The 21,806-nt window shown below is 43.8% G+C and overlaps 1 protein-coding gene across 1 annotated transcript; it reads left to right on the top strand.

Annotated features, from left to right (window-relative positions):
- Window positions 1-8,565: 8,565 nt before the first annotated feature.
- LOC118779469 (cytochrome P450 4F3) lies at window positions 8,566-21,010 on the top strand. Its single transcript, XM_036531599.1, has 13 exons — window positions 8,566-8,668; window positions 9,029-9,248; window positions 12,252-12,396; window positions 12,987-13,040; window positions 14,285-14,412; window positions 16,134-16,255; window positions 17,341-17,620; window positions 18,196-18,262; window positions 18,522-18,651; window positions 19,103-19,236; window positions 19,537-19,601; window positions 19,723-19,805; window positions 20,428-21,010. Exons 2-13 carry the CDS (start codon window positions 9,030-9,032, stop codon window positions 20,597-20,599), a joined length of 1,599 nt encoding a protein of 532 aa, XP_036387492.1. The 5' UTR covers window positions 8,566-8,668; window position 9,029; the 3' UTR covers window positions 20,600-21,010.
- The last annotated feature ends 796 nt before the right edge of the window (window positions 21,011-21,806 follow it).

The raw sequence follows: 21,806 nt of genomic DNA, 5'->3' as shown, positions 1-21,806 counted from the left end.
CCAAATTTCCCAGGAAACAAATTCCTGGGATTCTTTCCCAAACTTTTTTTCACCTCCTGCAGCCAAGAAGAGAGGTCGAGAGACAATGAGCGCTTATGGGAATTGTAGTTCGAAATGAATTGCGGCGCAACAGCCGTAACAACGATTATACCGATAACATATAAAATAATAATAATAATAGCAATAATAATAACAATGATAACTTATTATTATTATTATTATTATTATTATTATTATTATTATTATTATTATTATTGATTTTATATGTATAGCACCTTTCACAAAATAAAATATTGTTCAAAGTGCTTCACGGTTAAGTAAATATTAAGTCATAGTAATAAAATATACACACATCAAATCAGACCATAAAACATTAAGAGCATTAAGAGACATTGGCGCTGCTGCATTCTGAATCAGTTGTAATCGGTCTGACTTTGTTTTTGGAAGTGAAAAGAACGAAAAGTAAAAAGAGGATTACGGTGGTCAAATCTGTTTGCTACAAATGCATAAATAAGTGTCTCTGCATTTGTTAGCGAGGCATACAGTCTAATTCTGGTAATATTTCTAAGATGAAAGAGTGTTTGAATGACACGGTTAATATGTGGTATAAGGTTCGAATCGGAATATCTCTCTAAATGCTGTGTTTGAAGCGTACGATGAGGACCTCAGTCTTTTCATGATTTAACCTGAGGAGGTTATTAGATACCCAGCACTTAATGTCTAACAGACAGTTCACTAATGGGTTAAAGTACAGTCCTTATTTGGTAACACAGAGATACACAACTGAGTATCATCAGCGCAGCGATGAAATTTGACACCATGGTCACAAATGATTTTGCCGAGGGGAAGCTTAAGCAGAGAGAAGAGGAAAGCGCCAAGGAATGAACGCTGTGGGACATACATTCAAAGAAACATAAAACTGCTTCTCACTTAAAGACAACTTGAACCAGTTCAATACTGTTCCAGAAAGGTACACTATCTGGCCAAAAGTGTGTGGACACCTGACCATCACACCTATAGGACCTTAATGGACATCCCATTCCAAAACCATGGGCATTAATATGGAGTTGCCCCCCAACAGCCTACAACAGCCTCCACTCTTCTGGGAAGGCTTTCCACAAGACTTTGGAGTGTGTCTGTGGGAATTTGTGTCCATTCAGCCAAATGAGCATTTGTGAGGTCAGGCACTGATGTTGGACGAGAAGGCCTGGCTCGCAATCGGCATTCTAATTCATCTCAGAGGTGTTCAGTGGGGTTGAGGTCAGGGCTCTGTGCAGGCCACTGGTGTTCCTCCACACCAAACTCGTCAAACCATGTCTTCATGGACGTTGCTTTGTACACAGGGGCACAGTCATGCTGGAATAGGAAAGGGCCTTCCCCAAACTGTTGCCACAAAGTTGGAAGCATACAATTGTCTAAAATGTCTTTGTATGCTGTAGCATTAATGTTACCCTTCACTGGAACTAAGGGGCCTAGCCCAAACCCTGAAAAACAGCCCCAGACCATTATCCCTCTTCCATCAAACTTTACAGTAGACACTGTGTATTCCAGTAGGTAGCGCTCTCCTGGCATCCGCCAAACCCAGATTCGCCCATCAGACTGCCAGATAGTGAAGCATGATTCATGACTCCACTGCTCCAGAGATCAGTGGCAGTGTGCTTTGCACCACTCCAGCCGTAGCTTGGCATTGCGCATAGTGATGTTGGGCTTGTGTGCAGCTGCTCAGCCATGGAAACCTATTTCATGACACTCCCGACGCACAGTTCTTGTGCTGATGTTGCAGCCAGGGACAGTTTGGAACTCTGTAGTGAGTGATTCAACAGAGGACAGGTTTTTACATGCTATGCCCTTCAGCAGTTGGCGGCCCCTCGTGGTCTACCACTTCGTGGCTGAGCTGTTGTCGCTCCTAGACACTTCCACTTGACAATAATAGCACTTACAGTTGACCGGGGCAGATCTAGCAGGGCAGAAATGTCGTGAACTGACTTGTGGCAAAGATGGCATCCTGTGACAGTGCCATGTTTAAAGTCACTGAGCTCTCCAATACGACCCATTCTACTTCCAATGTTTGTGTATGGAGATTGCATGGCTATGTGCTTGATGTTATGCACCTGTTAACAATCTGTGTGGCTGAAACACCTGACCTCAATAAATAGGAGGGGTGTCCACATACTTTTGGCCATATAGTGTATAACCAGTGTTGAAGGCAATCAAATAGTACTTTATTATCAACAGTAATGAAGGCAGCACTTAAGTCTAACAAAAGAGCTGACTCATTTTTTTTTAAGCAACATGCAGATGAAAGTCATTGACTATCTATACTAGAGCACTCTCAGTGCTGTGATTAGTGCAGAAACATACTTGTAACTTCTCAAGAAAGCTACATCAGCACATGAAGTTATTGAATTGTTTAAACACAAACTACTCCACAATTTTACTTGAGTGAAACCAGAGAGGTTGGATATGGAGCTAAAATTGCCAACAGAACAGTCCAGATTATTTTTCTTCAGTAGAGGTTGCTCTATAGCTCTCTTAAGAACAGTTGCAAAATCACCAGTAGCAAGAGAGAAATTTACCGTGTCTACCACACTTTCTGATGGCCGAAAATATCTTTAAAAGTTTAGCAGGGATATGATCAAGACAGCACATAGGTTTCATTTGAGAGACAACTTTGCATAAGATACCTCAATTCATGAAAAGGAGTCCATGACAGTCTCATATGGTACACAACAGAGAGGTTAACCTCAAAATGTGCACAAGTCCTTGCCATGATGAACATAATCTTTTCTTGAAAGAAAGACGTGCACTCTTCACACCTTGTCTGGGAAAAAGGCCTAGTGAGAGCCTTCAGAAGGCAAAGCAGGTCTAACCAAGCAGTCAGTTAAGAGAGAAAAAAATATTCTTGGATTATTCTTACTGCTAACAACAATTGTTGAAAAACAGGCTTGTCTGTCATATTTTGTGACTCTGTTACAGATTTAATTGTTCTTTTAGGATGCCTTCGTGAGTCTGTAGCCCTCTTTTTCTTCCTCTTTGCTCAGCTTTGTTGTAAATATTTTGTATCTGGCTGATTGCGACAGACCTCCATGGCATCTTAGGTATTGAAAACATCTTTTTTTAAATTTCTGAGGGGCAACAATATCCATGACAGCACTTAACTTGTTGTTGAAACTCTCCACCAGCTCCTCCACACAGCAGGAGTCAGGTGACAGCAGAGGGATATTAGCAAGGTCTGCAAATGATTTTGTCTTGCCTTGTGGTCTTTACACATGTTTAGTATACTATTGTCCCTTCCACATGAGCTCTATGGATCAAATGTCAAATGATTGGTATTCCTGACCACTCATACATATCACGTATTCATTTAATTAGCAAATGCCCGTTTCCAAGTCAGCTTTTATAGCATACATTTACAATTATCCATTCATATGGCTGTGTATTTTCTTCTGAACAAATATAGGTTAGGTGTTGTATTAACAATTAAATCGCTACTTCTTGTTCAGCACAGTTCAGAGATGGTTAACCAGATTGTGCAATATTATGTCATCCTGTTGAGGAGCACTGACACATAACTAACCTGGGTCTGGGCTGCTGCACCAGCATGACCAGAGGCAATATAGACACATGCATGGATAAATTTGGTCTGCTTCACCCTCTAAGCCACCAACAACTGATTATATTCTGAATTCTATGATGCTGTAGATGGCAACTATCATTACAATGATTGTTATTGATTGAAGCACTATTATTATTGTTATCATCATCATTATTATTGTATTATTTTTATGTAAGGTGATAAGTGATAACAGCAACAAAAAAAGAAAATCAAAGACAATGCAGCGGACTACACGTTTTTCAATTATTAGACAAACGACTGGATTAGATTTCGATGTTCATCTGGAATGATATTCTGGCACATCTTACCGAGGTCACACATACGGTCTTCCAGTGCATGGGCAGGTGTGGGATACAGTGCAGAACACTGTTATCCCACACAGCAATAATCACGTCGCTCAGCATCTCCGGTAACTATAAATAAGGACTTCTGTTTCCTCTCTGTCTGACTGACTGACGCTGTGACCCCCCCCCCCCACCCCCCCCATCTTTGTACTCTTTTTTATTGGCCAGAAATAGACTGTGTTCGCAACTGTGAGATAATTTGAAGGAAATACAGCCAGAAGGAAAACACGCAACCCTGCCAAGACTAAGAGGCGCTCTGTAGGGCAGCAGAAACAGAGCAGATGATAAGAGAGAGAAAAGAGGAAAGCTATTTGTTGAACATGGGCTATATAGTGTGTTTATGTGTGTGTGCGTGTGTGCCTGTGTGTTTGGCTTTTTGTCGGTATCTCCCGCCACGTGAGAGAATTGGCATTGACAATTACTTCATCCTTCAATCAGTTACAGTCAGTCATATCTTCACTTGCAGTCACAGTTTTGCGGCAATTACGTAACTGAATACATAGTTGAATTGCATAACGTCAGAGGAAACATTCCCTCTGTTGGTTCAACAGTTATATTGCAACATTACCAAGTAGCTTCTCATTTTCCACACAGTTCACTAATTCAAGACATTATTGATTGTTTGCCATCTTATTTAAGTGCAAAGAAATAGCCTGCATTTGGAAACGGCCAGTTTCAGCTTCCCTTGCCAACTATTGCATTCTGTGCACTGTTCAGAAATACATTTCATAATTAAAAAGGCATTAAACTAAAAAGCAAGACCACCATTTTAAGAATATGAAACATTGTTAAGATATTGGCATTCAGAAAAACAACTGCAAGGGCTTTTTTTTCCACTGAAACCACATTGCCTGACGTCGGATTCATAAAAGGTTATAGTCACAGAACACATCAATTTGGACTGTCAACCCCTCTGAAGTGCTCCAAGACGCACCCCCATCCCGGAATGGACATCCTTTCCTTCTCCATGTCTGTTTTACCAAAAAGCTGTCAGGGCAGGCATCCAGCCTCCGAACAACCCCTGCACAGCACTTTGCCCGGTCCAGTGGCAGTGCTTTTCAGGCTTATCGGTCCTCCTACAGGCCCTGAAAGTTCTTAGTAATGGCAATGCATGGCAGCCAGGCCTGTCAGAGAGCAGAGACTCTGCCAGCCTGTTCCAGTCAGGTGTACAGAAGTAGTTGGGTTTAAACAAAGTGGGGAGGTGCACAGCTGAGCGTGGAGTCTTTCCATACATTGCACAGTTGCGTGTGCAGGTCCGGTTTGGACTGCACAGAAGACAGTTGGGTTTAAACAAAGTGGAGAGGTGCACAGCTGAGCGTGGGGTCTCTCCATACATTGCATAGTTGCGCGTGCAGGTCCGGTTTGGACTGCACAGAAGACAGTTGGGTTTAAACAAAGTGGGGAGGTGCACAGCTGAGCGTGGGGTCTCTCCATACATTGCACAGTTGCGCGTGCAGGTCCGGTTTGGACTGCACAGAAGACAGAAAGGAAGCATGGGATACCAAGTATGCAAACCCTTTCCATGCTTCTGACCTGACCTACCATGTCAGTAATTAGACACGCATATTTTGCCTCCTGCTTACCCTATGCACCAGCCACTATTCTCCTGCTTCTTCGAGATGCTTAGCCGTCTTCTGCTCATATAACCGCATTATTCTGTTATGTCCTCTGTCCATCTTGGCCCCCGTGTGGTGGAGCGAGCTTCCTGTCGAAGTCAGAACAATGGAGTCGCTGGCCACCCTCCCTCCAGAATTGAAGACCCACGTCTTCAGACTGTACCTCAGTCCCCCTACCTAACTGTGATGTCTAATTCCCCATATGTGTGGTTTTATACATGGCAGCTTAAATACAGGATATGTGGTAGCTATTCTTTTAGAATAGTATAGTGGCTATAGCGTGTAGTGTATAGCATATAGTGTATACAGCATCAAATATATTCGATTGCAGAAAGTCATTGAACCAAGCACACACTTGTGATCTCAGAAACTGTATTTAGCACTGACACATGTTTGAATGTGGTTGGTAGTTTCCTGTGTGCACCACTTTTCACGCCATTTCATGAGTTGTATTTTGTGTGTCACTGTGAGTAAGAGCATCTGCTAAATGATGAAAATGTAATTGACTTTGATATCCGTGGTTCACTGACGGGGCTGACTTTTCTGAGCCATGGTTCAATCACAGCTGCTACATTACTCTCTCTGCCAGATGTACTGTAGGTGTCTAGAGGCGTGATGTCAGCAAGGTCGGCCAGGCCCCTCAACCCTGTGTAGCATGCGGCCAAGTGATGTTGTGTCTCAGGTTCAGCTGATGGTGGACACTTGCGTGTGACTGCACGCCCTGAAGACCAGTCTGTGAGCAGGAGAGGTCGGTCTACTGTATGTCAGGGATGTGGAGGAAGCAGTATCCAGGCCCACACGAAAAATGATATAGTGTGAGTATTAAAGTCATTTTTAGCTCAATCAATACGCTGAAAATATGTAGATTTTTGTCATTTTGGTGTACTACAATATATTTCAGTTTGCATTAACATATTTTGAATGTATTTTCAATATATCTGGGGGCTGAACAACAAATTTCTCAATATATTTCATATTCCTATGACGGGATCCAGTGCAGAGTCAGGGAGCCTGTCCCTCAGATGCTGATCTGCCCTCAGAAGCCTGCAGGAATGCACAGGCAAGCTTTACACTCCCAACTCTCCTCTGTATGTTAGACAATTAACTCCATTCAGCCTTAGCGCCCTCAACTGGTGGAAAAGGGAACAGCAATCGTCTGCTGGGATTCGATTCCTGAAAACCTCCACTTAAATAAAGCCATTTGAACCTGTAATTGTGTGTCCCGTCTCTAACAGAAAAGTTCGCAAAATCTAACGTTAGACGGCTAAAAATGATTTCAGAAAATAATATTAATAAATAAAATTTATTATTATCATTAGGCTATCATTATTTAGGGGTGCTGAGATGAAATTTAGGTGTGCTTGAGCTCCCCTAAAAAGAGTCTAAAATCGCCAATGTCCTAAACCCCACCAGAAACGCTCCTTATACTGCACAACACAAAATCAATAACCGTAAAACTGTCAAAAATAAATGCACAATGATTTTTTTAATATTTCAATTTTAAATTATATATACAGTATGAGAAAAATGTCCCTATGATCTAGTCTTCAAGTAAGAGCCATGCACTGTAGAACTGTCAGTGTGTCAGTTAATTTTTCCGTCTGCAAGTTTTGTAGTGTCCAGCCAACCAATCAGAAATTATTGAAATCGTTGATCTAACCAATGATATTGACACTAGGGGGGCAGAAAAACGTGATTCGCCTACAGGATTCCAAACGGACGTAACTACTCTGACAGATGTACACATGCGTCTGGCCAGAACAACGATCAGTCGTTTGCGTGGGCAATGCCCACCACTGCCCGCCTCTAGTTTCGGCCATGGCCTAATCCAGCGTTTCCCAAACCTCCCCTGGAGGACCCCTTTTCCTAGCAGGTAGAGATGTAAAACATGCAGGACAAGGGGTCCTTGCTGGAGAGGTTTGGGAAACTCTGGTCTAATCCACTGTTCGGTAAAATTACTCGCTGGCTTCCACCGAAAGTAGTTAAAAACAGATGGAAAACATTCTCAACTGTGCCACAGTATGCGCACTTTCTGACACATCCTTATTGAACTTGTTAACTTATTTGCTGGAGGCGATGCTGTCCTGCAATAACCTCCGCTGGAGGTCACTCACTCTTTTGGGGAGTGGAGTTCTGTCGAAGTCTCCAAAGAGGGCGAAAGATATGGGAATTTCATTGAAGAAAAAAAAACTAAAAAATGTCCAGGAATGCAATAATAATAATAATAATAATAATAATAATAATAATAACAACAACAATAACAATAACAATAATAATAATAATAATAACAACAACAATAACAATAATAATAAATAAAAATTCATGTTGTAACAGGACGAGCGGCCATGATTTGCATTTGTTCGAAAGAATGCGCAATTCTAACTATGAACTTGTGGAACTATAAATCAATAACCATAAACACATGACGTGGAACTACAGACCGTGTAGGACTGCGGTAATACAACTTGTACAGCAGTGCTATCAACAGAATAATTTATTTAGGAAGATAAGACATGTTTTATTTTGTTCATGTAAGTACATTTGTTTTAAAAGTCATTTCGCTGCAGAACTCTCGGTTATTAGATGCAGCATTGCCGTTTGGAGAGCGATTCTCGTTTCTTGCACTGCATATTTTGTCAGCACAATTATTTTCCTATATTTATAAACATGAAAGTGCGAAACACCATTCGCGGTACTGCTCTCAGAAACTGAGATGAACGATAAGGCTTTTTTCTTTTTCAAACGACAGTTTCTAGATGTAGCGCTGCCTTTTCAACACACACACGGTCTCTACGACGCCTGCATAAATAAACATTTGCGGTTCAACACAACAGGCTGCATTTCAATAGATAATCGTGTTAATAAAAGGTCAGAAACTAGTTTTCGCAATTGAGGAAGTAAAGCGTTTCTGAGAGCTGCTTACGAAAGCAGCGAAACACATTCTTTTGCAGCAAGTCAAAACACAAGCGCCTGAGGGAGGCGAGGAAACGATGCGAAACGTCCTCGTTGGAGTCAGTATCAAGGCTGCAATATTAGTTTGCTCGGAATTTGCGGCGAACTGACAGCCTCTCTCGCGGTGAGCAAGTCATCAGGTGAGTTGTTCGAAGGAAAGGTTTACTCCGACAAACCTAAGGGAAGACAGTGTGGGACTTCTGTAACTTCTGTTAACTGTTACGCACAACACGCGGGTGCATTTAGGGTGAAAGCTAGACGTGTTAAAATTCTGAATGTGGATGCTCACATTCACAGCTAGAATTAATGATTACACAGCGATGCCACTGAAAGTCTACGCTGCCCTATACTGAAGGGAAGTAAAAGAAAGAAATTTCTTGCGAAGGAAAATGGTCCAGAGCAAACTCATTGACGGGGTTTTGGGGGGGTAATCAGCATCAAATTTCCTTTATCTGTTTCTTTCCTGTCTGACTGGGGACTGGGTAATCTCTGCCCCACAGGATGGCCTTCAGGGTGGATGGGGTTTTGGGGCGCCTCCTGGGGCTGCTACCCCCCGTCTCCTCCACGTTCGGCCTCCTCCAGCTGGCCGCTCTCGTCCTGCTCGCCACCCTCTTGTGCCGCTTCGCCTGCTGGGTCTGGCGCTACACCCGCAACATTCATCGCCTGAAATGCTTCACCCAGCCTCCCAAACGCAACTGGCTGCTGGGTCACCTGGGGCTGGTGAGTGACTGACCGGGCACTGTTTGCACATACACATATACACAATGTATAATTGCACAGTGCTGTGATATCGGGACACGGTGCATGTGTTGCCAGATGATCTGTTGCGATGAATATGCTGTAACACGGTCTTTTTTAAAAAGAGTACATATGGTATTACATGACATCACAGAGAGCACGTATGATGTGATGTGATCTTTTGTGATTTGCTGCGTATGATGCGATATGATCTGCTATGGTTGAGCACATATGACGCAATATGATCTTTTGTGATAGAGTGCATATGATGTGAGATGATCTTTATGATGAAGTACATATGATGCAATATTCTTCTGTGATACAGAATGGTATAGTGGCTACATATGGTGTAAAAAATTGCATTTTTGAAACTGCTGGATGAAATAAATGTAATGAAATTAGACGTTTCAGTGTTGTGTTACCAAAGCGTGGTTGTGAATTATGTCAAGTCTCAGCCGATACATACATAGATGAACAGTTGCTGAGTCAGTTGCACCAGAGATGGTGGGCATAAAATAAAAACCAATGATCTCTCTCTCTCTCTCTCTCTCTCTCTCTCTCTCTCACTCACTCACTTTCTCTCGCTCTGTTTCTCAAACCACTCACCCAAACCACAAAGTAGCTGCAGTTGTGCCAACAGAAAAAGTAATGCATGCTTTTTTTTTGCAATTTGTTCATAAAAAAGGCATAAGTCAATGCTTATTTGTTAATTTGGCCATGTCGACAGATGAGGAAGCTTTTGTGTACATCAGTTTTTTTTTTTTTTGTCCGTGTGTTGTAAGAGCCCCTCTTCCTGTTCTGGCATTTGCAACAGTTTTGTGTCAAATGGAGAAACCATGCTGACATTATGGAATTATACTGCCATGTCCCCAAGACCATAGGTCCACTTTCACTAAGGTTAACAGCAGCAACAACAACAACGAAATACGGTGCCATCCCATTCTAATCAATAGTGTCGTTCTTCAGCCGCACTCCCATTGTCGCCACATAAATGTTTTCCTTTCTGCCTGGCCTGTACATGGATGATTATGTTAAGCTGTAGATCATGACAGTGTGCCAGTTTGAGTATAGGAATCCATGGCTGTACAGACCACATGGACTTGCCGAGAGTCATGTACGCTTTGCAAGCTCAGTAGAAACCACAGTGTGACAAGCCTAGCTATGTAGCAAGCCATAGCATAAACTCTCATAAGGTGAATTTTTTTATGGACATGTGTGTGAGTCTCAGGCTCACAACCATTGCAAAGCCTTGCCTCGCGTGACTCCCCTCTGAATGGATATGATGCTAGTTTTGCAATGCAAAAATATTCTGCATCCTCATTATATGAGTACAGACAGTGCAATGTTTGTTTTAGGCGTAACCGCCTTGCAGGGACAAAGTGCAACCTCACAGGCACAGTATATGAACCTGAAAGGGCTTGGAGGAAATGCCTGTGTTTACTGAAAGTACACCATGATAGCATTTTGCATACATTGCAGAGATGACGTCTGTAGCATTGATTCATCAGTAGTAATCCTGTTTTAGTGGGGTTAAAACATAACTCTTGACCAGTTATTGTGCTGAGGCCTGCTTACAAAATGGACAGTGCCTGTTGCCTGTCAACCTTTCTGTCTGCAGTATGCTGCCGTGTCCAGTTATCTGTCCTTCAGATGTTGGTCTGTCTGCTATATCTGGCACAGTCTGTTGTCTCAAGCAAAGCCACTGTCTGCTTTTAAGTTTTTAAGTCTGCCTGTCTGTGCTCTTTGTAGCACAGGAAATATGTCTGACTGCCATCTGTCAGTTTGCAACTGTCTGTCTGATAATTTGCCTGTTTCTGTGTCCATTTGTCTGACTTGGGGACCTCTTTGTGTCCATACATTCAAAGCATTAAGGTTGTGTGATATGTGGTCATAGCGGTACATTTGTTTGGCTTGGAGTCTGATGAAGAGATTTCACTTGGCCTTACATTACATTACATTACATTACTTCATTTAGCAGATGCTTTTACTCAGAGCAGCTTACAAATAAGTGCATCACGATGCTAGGAGTAGTTATGGCAAAGTATTACAAGAGGTCAGTAAGATACAAAGTTAAGTGCTAGGCTAGTGTACAGTGGCTTTTTGTTATAATGAAAATAGCAATTGATAGGATAGATAGACATAAATAGGGAGGAAGATAGACTACAGATACAGCTTGAACAAATCAGTTTTAAGTTTTTTCTCAAAGGTGTCCGGGGAGTCCGTTATCCGAAGTTTAGGCAAAGGTTGTTGACCCCTCACACTAGGACATAAAAACCAGGGAAAAGAAAAAGGGAGATGGGGTGGAGGTGGGATGCCATAAACAGCCGATGCGGGCGGGTAGTGGAAAGTGGGATTTTTACAGTCATGGATGAGCCCAGTTTGTCTGTGTTACATATATTATTGTCATTTAGGAGACACTCGTCTCTGGAGTGACTTACGTAGCTTACACTTTTTACATGTTATCTATTTATACAGCTGGATATTTTCTGAGGCATTTCTGAGTTAAGTACCTTTTCCTAAGGGTACAACAGCAGTTTCCCAGTCAGGAATCTTCTGGTTATGAGCCCTGCTTCTTACCCTGTGCTATACTGGCACAGTTTGGTTAATTACATAGGGATCTGAAAATTCTTCTCCCGAATCTTTGGAGATTGATTTGTGGTTCTGTGCATTTCAGTCTGATTTATTGCGCTGGGCTCAGAAGAAGGACATGTTATGAGTGAGTGGGCATTATGAGGGCGGCAGTGTAGCATAGTGGTTAAGGAGCAGGACTCGTGACCAAAAGATTGCGGGTTTGGATTCCCCACTGGGGCACTGCTGTTGTACCTTTGGGCGAGGCACATCACCCCAAATAACATTGTAACTGATGTAATGCTCCGGGTAAGAGCGTCTGCTAAATGCTAATAATGTAATGTAATGAGTAATGAGTAATCACCATCGCAGTGTTGTTACGCCCGTCAGTGAGCGGAGGTCTACCTGTTTCCCCAGATGCGAAACACGGAGGAGGGGCTCCAGGCTGTGGATGAGCTGGTGAAGACCTACCAGCACTCCTGTGTCTGGTTCCTGGGGCCTTTCTACACCCTGGTGCGACTCTTCCACCCTAATTTCATCAAGCCCCTCCTGATGGCCTCCGGTATCCCACCTCCCGCCCCTCACATGGATTGCAGCTTTGTTTATTTGACACAACTAGCTTAACACATTACATTACCACTGCCGTCATTTAGCAGATGCTGTTATGTGACTTGCACAATGCATCTAATAAGTTCCATGAAAAGTTGCACAAACTACGACACCAATACATTTACATGTACATTTATTCATTTAGCAGACGCTTTTATCCAAAGTGACTTACATAGGTTACAGCTCTTTACAATGTTATCCATTTATACAGCTGGATATTTACTGAGGCAATTGTGGGTTAAGTACCTTGCCCAAGGGTACAGCAGCAGTGTCCCAGCAGGGATCAAACCGGCAACCTTTCGGTTACGAGTCCTGCTCCTTAACCACTATGCTACACTGCCGCCCCAACTTACCACACATGAATGAGCATCAGCGCAAAACAGTGCGTTGAGATCACAAATGTGTGCCTAGGTTGGCATTGACTAGGCTTGTATATCCATAATAATGATGAACTGTAGATTGCCACAATGGAAGTGGAAGGACTGGTGTACTAATACCTTCTCTCCACTGTCTGTCTGTCTGTCTGTCTGTCCATCCCTGCAGCCTCCATCGCCATCAAGGACGAGTTATTCTACGGCTTTTTGCGACCATGGCTGGGTAAATATACACCCATCGACACAGACTCAAATACGTGCTCCCACACACACACTCACATGCACACAGTGTATTGCAAGATGAGTCAGTGAAAAGTGCATGTTTTTATGTGTGTGTGTGCATTTGTTTAGAAATGTGTGTGTTTGTGTTGCATTAGTGAAATGTGTGTGTTGCAGGACAGAAAATGTTTATTTGTGTTACAAAAATAAAATGCATCTGTTTGTGTAACATAACTTAAACACGTGTATTTGTGTTACAGAATTGAAATACATGTACACTATATGGACAAAAGTATTCGGACACCTGACCATTACATTGTAATGACATTGTATTCAAATACATATACTTCAATATGGAGTTGGTCCCCCTTTTGCAGCTATAACAGCTTCCACTCTTCTTGGAAGGCTTTCCACAAGATTTTGGAGTGTTTCTGTGGGAATTTGTGCCCATTCATTCTGTAGAGCATTTATGAGGTCAGGCACTGATGTTGGATGAGAAGGCCTTGCTCGCAATCTCTGTTCCAGTTCATCCCAAAGGTGCTCGATGGTGTTGAGGTCAGGGCTCTGTGCGGGCCAGTCAAGTTCTTCCACACCAAACTCATCAAACCATGTCTTTATAGTCAGGATGGAATAGAAAAGGGCCTTCTCCAAACTGTTGCCACAAAGTTGGAAGCATAGCATTGTCCAAAATGTCTTGGTATGCTGAAGCATTAGGATTGCCCTTCACTGGAGATAAGGGGCCTAGCCCAAACCCTGAAAAACAGGTGTGGCCAAATACGTTTGTCCATATAGTGTACTTGTTACAAGATAGAAAATGTTTATGCTACAGGACTGAAATATGAGTGTTTGTGTTACAGGATTGAAATATGAGTGTTTGTGAAATGTGTCTGTTTGTGTAACACAACTTAAACATGTGTGTTTGAGTTACATGGCTAAATTGTGTGTGTGTGTTTGTGTTACAGTGCTGAAATGTGTGTGCTCGTTACAGTACTGAAATGTGTGTGCTCATTACAGGACTGAAATGTATGCGCTTGTTACAGTACTGAAATGTGTGTGCTTGTTACAGGACTGAAATATATGCACTTGTTACAGTGCTGAAATGTGTGTGCTCGTTACAGGGCTGAAATGTGTGCACTCGTTACAGGACTGAAATGTATGCGCTTGTTACAGTACTGAAATGAGTGTGCTTCTTACAGGACTGAAATGTATGTGCTTGTTACAATACTGAAATGTGTGCGCTCATTACAGGACAGGGCCTCCTGCTGAGTAACGGGGAGCACTGGTCTCGTCACAGACGCCTCCTCACCCCCGCCTTCCACTTCGACATTCTAAAGATCTACGTGAAAATCTTCAACAAGTCTACCGACATCATGCACGTGAGTGTGGGATGGGGAAGCCTGAATAATGTCACACCAGGGTGAGGGTTTGGAGAGAGGGAACCGGCGTAGCGCGTGTCTGGAATCGGTTCAGGGAAGGAATGCTGGAAAGTTCACGGTTTGCAAAATGAACACCAGGCCTTTCAGATTTTTTTTGTTATTTGCCTCCAGAGACACTTCCATTATAGGAGAACTGACTGTACAAAATAATTGTCATAAACACTTTTAGTGTTTTTGTCATCCCTAATACTCCTCTGTCTGTGTCTGTGAGAGGGCATTTTTTCTAGTGCATTCCAAACTCCTACTTCCTCTGACCCGCTTCTGTTCTATACTCCAGCTGTTTTTTCTCCCCTGTGCGTGTCTTTCACAATGCTATTGAAGGAATGCGATACCGTGCCATTAAAGACAGTAACGTCCCATAGAAAACAGAAAAGAGATTGCGTCTGTCTGTGTTGTTAGCTAAAGCTTAGTTACTAAAATACAGTTATTACCTATGTCAATTAGTGGTGACTTTCGTAAAATGACTTCCTTAGATTCATAATTTAAAACAATGTTTACATTTATGATACAATGATAAACAGATTTATGTATGAGAAGATAATTAGGTAATAAAATGCAGAATTAATAGATTGACATTATCACAATATGCAGTTTTTTTCCCAAAAAACAGGATAACACAGAGTGTGATCAAGCAGACATTCAAGTTGTCTTGTAATGTCTTGTAAAACTGCGTGTTTTGAGAAATGTGTTTGTCACTAGTTCTCATATTTCCCTGTCTCTGCCCCTGCCTCTCATCTTTCAATAATTTCCAATTGACAGAAACCGGTCACTTCGCCTCTCTGTCTAGGTGTCCTCAGCGTGACATTAAGACGTGGGCTTAAGCAGTTTTCTCCCCGTAAATATGAATTCACCCTATACAAACTGCAACATCCAACCCTCTTGAATCTAACACAATCTGAAGTATGTGTGCTGTCAGAAGACACAGCTTTAAGCAATTTTGAATGAAAGGCGAAGGCCAGGTTTGCAGTTTAAGCAGGGGGACAGCTGTGGGTAGACACTGCTTTGAACAGTGTGCAGTTTTTTTTTGTTTTTTTTTTTCCCCCGACTGCAGCATGTGGTGTAGATTCAGATTCACACTCAGATTCCTTTATTAGTCATGTTAAAGACATGACAATTTTGTAGTGGTCAGAGAAGGATCTTGCCGACCCAAGGTTCTGTGGGACTTGCTGTGATCCCTAGTTAGGCATTGAAGAGTGGAGTCACTAAATTGTTTCAGGTTAGAATAAAGGCGAGCGGGATTTCTTTGGTCTAACCAGGGAGCTCTTTCTTTCACGGCTCTTTCAGTGGGTATGAAAGGCATACAGGAACAGGCCCAACCGCAAATAAGGTCACATTTACCATGTCATAAAACTGACAAGCAAAACTGTTCTGCAGTCAAACCTGTATGTGTTTACTGGAGCTGAGTCAGCTCAGTACAGCCATATGATGGTGATACTTTAGATTTGTTATGAGAAATACTTTTTACCATAAATGCGCAGGAACCGATAAAGGGGAAGCAAAACCCAATACAAAAGCTGTTTTTCCTGTGTGAGTAAACATTTCTCTATCGCTCCCTACATATATTTCTGTCTCTCTCTCTCTCTCACACAAGCACACATGCTATGTGTGCGTTTTTCTGACACCTCCTCACCCTCTCATTTCTGCTGCGGTCTCTGTCGCAGGCGAAGTGGCGCCGCCTGGTGGCGGAAGGCAAGGCGTGCCAGGACATGTTCGAGCAGGTCAGCCTGATGACCCTGGACAGCCTGCTCAAATGTACCTTCAGCTATGACAGCAATTGCCAGGAGTGAGTTTTCCCGTCGCCAGCACTGATGACCGGTCTTTGTAAACACCGCAACACAGAGACTGGGGGGAAAATGACTACTTTACCGCACCATTACAGCACCCACACTACAATTATGTTTACAGCTCAGCTGAGTTACATGTGCACTGTGTCTGGTGTTGTTTTTAGCTGGAATCCGGGCTCCGTAATCAGCGTATTGCAGGGGTGTAAAACGTGATTCCTGGAAAGCTGGGGGTGTTCTGCTAGCCACAGCTGCTGCTCCTAATGACTTTGAATTCAAGCAATGTTTTTTTTTTTACTTTAACTTTACTTTGACTTTATCTGGCATTAATCAGACTTAAAGTGAGTGTCCTTCACACACTCGCTCACTCGCTCACTCACTCACTCACTCACTCACCCACTCACTCACTCACCCACTCACCCACTCACTCACTCACCCACTCACTCACTCACTCACCCACTCACCCACTCACCCACTCACTCACCAACTGAATGAATTGCTCCCCTTTGGCTTTAAATGCAAAGATCATGATTTCAGAAAAACAGGATTCAGAATGGAGCTAGCCATATCGCTAAACAGAACATGGAATAATATACAGACTCATTTAAAAGCATTGGCTGGGATGTAATTCTCTTTACATTACATTATTGGCATTTAGCAGTGACTTATATCAATTACAGGTTTGTACAATGTTATCTGCTTATACAACTGGATATATACTGAGGCAATTGTGAGATTAGTGCCTTGTGGGTTACCCAAGGCAATTGGGTCATTATTGTCATTATTGGCATTTAGCAGATGCTCTTATTCAGTGCAACTTGCATAGGCTACAGTTTTTACATGCTATCCACTTATACACCTGGATATTTACTGAGCCAATTCTGAGTTTAGTACCTTGTGGGTTATCCAAGGCAATTATGGGTTAAGTACTATGCCCAAGGGTACGGCAGCAATGCCTCCACTGGGAATCGAACTGGGAACCTCTCGGGTACAAGTCCCACTCCTTAACCACTACACTACGCTGCCACCCTGCCTTCCCTCGCTCACAGTTTCCCTCTCCCCCCTCCCTCACCTCTCCCCAACGCAGACAGCCCAGCGAGTACATCGCCGCCATCTACGAGCTCAGCACCCTGGTGGTCCGGAGGGAGCACCGTATGCTGCACCACTGGGACTGGCTGTACTGGCGCTCCCCCGAGGGCGAGCGCTTCCGCCGCGCCTGCGGCGTGGTACACAGCTTCACCGCCAACATCGTGCAGAGGCGCCGCCGGGAGCTGCTCCAGCAAGGGGAGCCGGAGAGGCACGCCACCGAGAGCGGGGCCGTCAAGAAGAAGGTGACCGACTTCATCGACATCCTGCTGCTGTCGAAGGTCAGTGAGCGTCTTTGGTCCTGCGCGCGCGTGTGTGTGTGTGTGTGTGTGTGTGTGTGTGTGTGTGTGTGTGTGTGTGTGTGTGTGTTTGTGCGTGCGCGTGTGTATCTGTGTGTGTGTGTGGTTGTGGTTTTATGAGTGTGCATGTGTGCATGCATACATGAATGTTTTGGTGTGTCTGTGTGTGTGTGTGTCTGATTGAGGAAGGCAAATGAGACAAAGGGCAAAGAGAAGGAATGAGAGAGAGACAGTGAGAGAGGGTGAAAACAGAAGAGTGTATAAGTAAAAGAAGCACTATCGTGAAAACAATGATGAAGAATGAAGGATATCGCATTGAAAAGAGTCTGGTGTGAAGGAGAGTAAAAATCTGAAGTGTTTATGAAAAAATAGATAAATTTGTGGTTGGCAGATGCATATTATGAAGCATAGTCAGAGGGAAGACATGCTGGAGAGAGACTGAGAGGGATGGGAAGGAATTTAAAAAACAAAAACAGCAAAAACACTTTTTAATTCAACCCCTGCATAAGAGCATAACTGATACAGAAGTGATGAACTTGTGCATTTCTGTATTCTAGGATGAGGAGGGCAACGGCCTGACCGATGAGGAAATCAAAGCAGAGGCAGACACCTTTATGTTTGAAGGTGACATTTAACGTGCTGAGTGTTTATAAACTGATTAAAGCCCATTTTGGTGTCTGTCCAGACAAACATGTTACTAAACCTCATTCTTCTCTCCCTTTCTGTTCACATTCCTTATCCTTCTACCCCTCCCCTCTCTTCATCTCTCCCTCTCCATCTGCATTTCCCTCTACCCCTCTCCCTCTCTTCATCACTCCCTCTCTCCGCTCTCCTCCTCCTCCTCTTCCTCTCTCTCACTGCTCTACTCCCTCTCATGTACCAGGTCATGACACCACTGCCAGCGGTATCTCCTGGGTGCTGTATAACCTGGCTGTCCACCAGGAGTACCAGGACCAGTGCCGGTCAGAGATCAACGCCCTGCTGGAAGGCAGAGACACAGAGGAGATAGAGTGGTCAGAGCAATCCGCCACACCCTTGCTCCTGTTCGACATAACCTCGTGACTCATTAATAATGTTCTTACTCACTTTCCTATTCCTGGGTGTGTAGTAGTTATTGTTGGTGTAGCAATTATGATACCGATGCTCTTATTCCAGCAATTATTACATCACCGTTGCGTCAGCAGTTATTGCATCACAATTACTGTACCAGCAATTATTACACCATTTTTACAGCAGTGATTGTGCCATTTTCCTTCTACTCCTCTCGCCCCTGTGATGGTAGTGACACATCAGAAGTGTCCTATCCTGATAATAGTAATGCTTATGACTACAGTGATGAAAATATAGGTCATGATTACAGAGGGGATGTTAATCATGTTAAAGACCATGGCATTTGTTAACGGTAGAAGGACCAATAACAGAGGCTGTTGGCAATAACGGTAATGACTGTGGTTGTGGCCGTAGGGACGACCTGACCAACCTGCCCTTCACCACCATGTGCATCAAAGAGAGCCTGAGGCTCCACCCCCCAGTCACCGCCGTCACTCGCCGCTTCTCCCAAGACATGACTGTGCCCGGGAGCCGGGTCATACCAGAAGGTGGGGGCTTGCGGGTTTAATTCCTATATGGGGCAGTGCTATTTTGTCCTTGAGCAAGGTCAAGTGGACTATATGTTAAAAAAAGAAGAAGGAAAAATAGATGGTTAGAGAGATAAGTTGTCTTGGAGCAGAGCATGTACTAAGCAAATTAATAATGAGAGATGGGACATACCAAAAGGCACAAGGTGAATGGGGGGTGGATGGGTCATACCAATGAGAAGGAGTTTGGGGGGATGTGGAGGGCCTCTACAATATTAAACGTGAGATGTACATTTGTAATGGACTGTGTTTATTCCTCAGGAAATATCTGCCTGATGAGCATCTACGGGACCCATCACAACCCAGAAATATGGCCCGACCCAGAAGTGAGTGGTTCTGTACACTCTCCCCATTCAGAAACATTGGCTTGACCCGACTCAGGGGTACTGGTAAAAGAGGAAACTGGCTCTCAAAATGACAGTTCTCTCTCTCTGTTTCTCTCACAAGGTGTACAACCCTTTACGCTTCCACCCAGATAATTCAAAGGGTCGGTCTCCTCTTGCTTTCATTCCCTTCTCTGCTGGACCCAGGTATGTGACCCGGTGCATGACCCCACCCCTCAACAAACCCAACACACCGGATATGATCCCACACCTCCGCAAACAAAACACACCTCACATGATCTCACACTCAGCGCACACTACAAATCCCAAAACCCAACACACCCAACATGACCCCACACCCAACCCGCCCCATACTTACTCACATTTTTCATGCCCCACCCCACACCTCCACACCCTTGTCCCCCATGCTCCATTTGCCACAAAACCTGAGATCATCAACAAAACAGGAACCTTCACCCAAACCAAAAATCACCCCATCACTCCAGAGACAGGCAGAGAAAGAGCTTAGTAAGGGCTCAGAAAAATAGGCTCTCAGAGCTCATTCTAAAGGCTGGAGTTGGGGGCGGGGGTGCTGTGGCTCCAGCTGGAACCCCTGAACCCTTCCTTAGTAGAGACCCCACGTCTCTGCTTAGCGCCCTCTTCAAGCACAACCATAACATAGCCATGCTGTTTTGCTATACAGGCTGTTTTCCCATGCTGTGCAGTGTTGCCCCGGACCCACTGCAGTGCAGGCGTGATGCAGTAACACTCCTCTGTTGCTGTGCCCTCTTCCCTCAGCCTGCTCTCTCTCTCTCTCTCTCTCGTACAGGAACTGCATCGGGCAGAACTTCGCCATGGTGGAGATGAGGGTGGTGGTGGCCCTGACGCTGCGCCGTTTCCGCGTCACGCCCCGGGAGGGCGAGGTGCGCCGGCTCAGTGAGCTCATACTCAGGGCCGAGGGGGGACTGTGGCTCACCCTGGAATCCCTAAGCGCCCCCTAGTGGACATCCTTTGCCTCTGCCTGGTTATCAGCTCGAGCACAACCATACCCAAGTTTTGGTTTTTTTTGCCTGAATATGTTGCCCTGGATATTTCCTTTCTGCAGTTTTTTACATCTCACTGACCGAGGGAAAAATTTTCAATGAATATCATCCAAATGTTCTTTTTAAGTTTTGATAGTGTAACTGGAAAAGCATTACCTTAAAACACCCTGTTTTTTAGTTATTTGTTTTGTCTTTTTATATCCATTTATATATTGTCGTGAGTGTTAGCTGTTCATCCAGAATGTAATGTACTGTATTCACCACCATCCTTGAAGGCACAGGATGAACTTCCACTTGCAGTAATAATACTGTGCTTGATGAGTGACACTGTGATTGATGAGCAAGAGTGTGATTGATGGTAATGCTGTGATTGACAAGTAACATTGTGATTGATGGGTAATGCTGTCATTGATGATTGATGCTGTGATTGAGGAGTGAGACTGTGATTGATGAGTGAAAATGTGACTGACGCTGTGGGTGAATGGTGACCAAAACAATCCACCTACAGAAGTGGCACAAGCAATCCTAAGGATCTGAAATGTAATAAGAGAATCACTGTCATGGCCATACAACCATGTCTGCTTTTATTCGGAAGATGCTGTTCTTTTTCAGCTTGTTTCTATGAACCTAGGTGTCTACAGCGTTTTTTGGACTATTAATAAATAATGAGAAACTGTTTTTGTAGTATCACGTATGATATGGTAAGATATGGTTTCACTTATAGTTCAAACATTTCCTGCACAGGTAAGAGCAATGAACACGTTTTTGGATTCACGCATACAATTTGAATGAACAGAATATCATTAGAGCCTATATCAAAATGAGTTAAAGATGCTGCTTTTCCCAGTGTCTCCCCAACATCACTGGCATTTTCAATGAAAGCGACACTTGCTCCATTTGGCAGCCAGTACCTGCGTGTTGTGTTGTATTCCCAATTGTTGGTGCTAGAATATTCATGGCAGCTGTTGCTCGCCTGTCGGTGGGGCCGTCCGGCCGTAACTCATGTCATTAAACTCATGCGACGTGTCAGCCGCGGAAACGCTGTCCCTCGGTGTGACTCAGCATGCCCCCTGCCCAGCCCCATGCAACCCACTGCTCTCCCAACGAGCACCCCTCTCCGGGAGCAAAACGGTGTTAGGTTCCAGCGCTCCACACCATCAGGGTG

The sequence above is a fragment of the Megalops cyprinoides genome, chromosome 1 (assembly GCF_013368585.1).
Source record: "Megalops cyprinoides isolate fMegCyp1 chromosome 1, fMegCyp1.pri, whole genome shotgun sequence".
Lineage (NCBI taxonomy): Eukaryota > Metazoa > Chordata > Actinopteri > Elopiformes > Megalopidae > Megalops > Megalops cyprinoides.
The sequence above is the reverse complement of the archived record's forward strand: the minus strand, read 5'-3'. Positions and strand labels throughout refer to the sequence as shown.

What these genes read in the sequence shown, in the direction of transcription:
- LOC118779469 (XM_036531599.1), top strand. Translation starts at nt 9,030, where the DNA reads ATGGCCTTCAGGGTGGATGGGGTTTTGGGGCGCCTCCTGGGGCTGCTA. An exon ending in CTTTTTGCGACCATGGCTGG is followed by an intron (nt 13,041 to 14,284) that starts GTAAATATACAC and finishes CGCTCATTACAG; the next exon opens with GACAGGGCCTCCTGCTGAGT. An exon ending in AAATATGGCCCGACCCAGAA is followed by an intron (nt 19,602 to 19,722) that starts GTGAGTGGTTCT and finishes TTCTCTCACAAG; the next exon opens with GTGTACAACCCTTTACGCTT.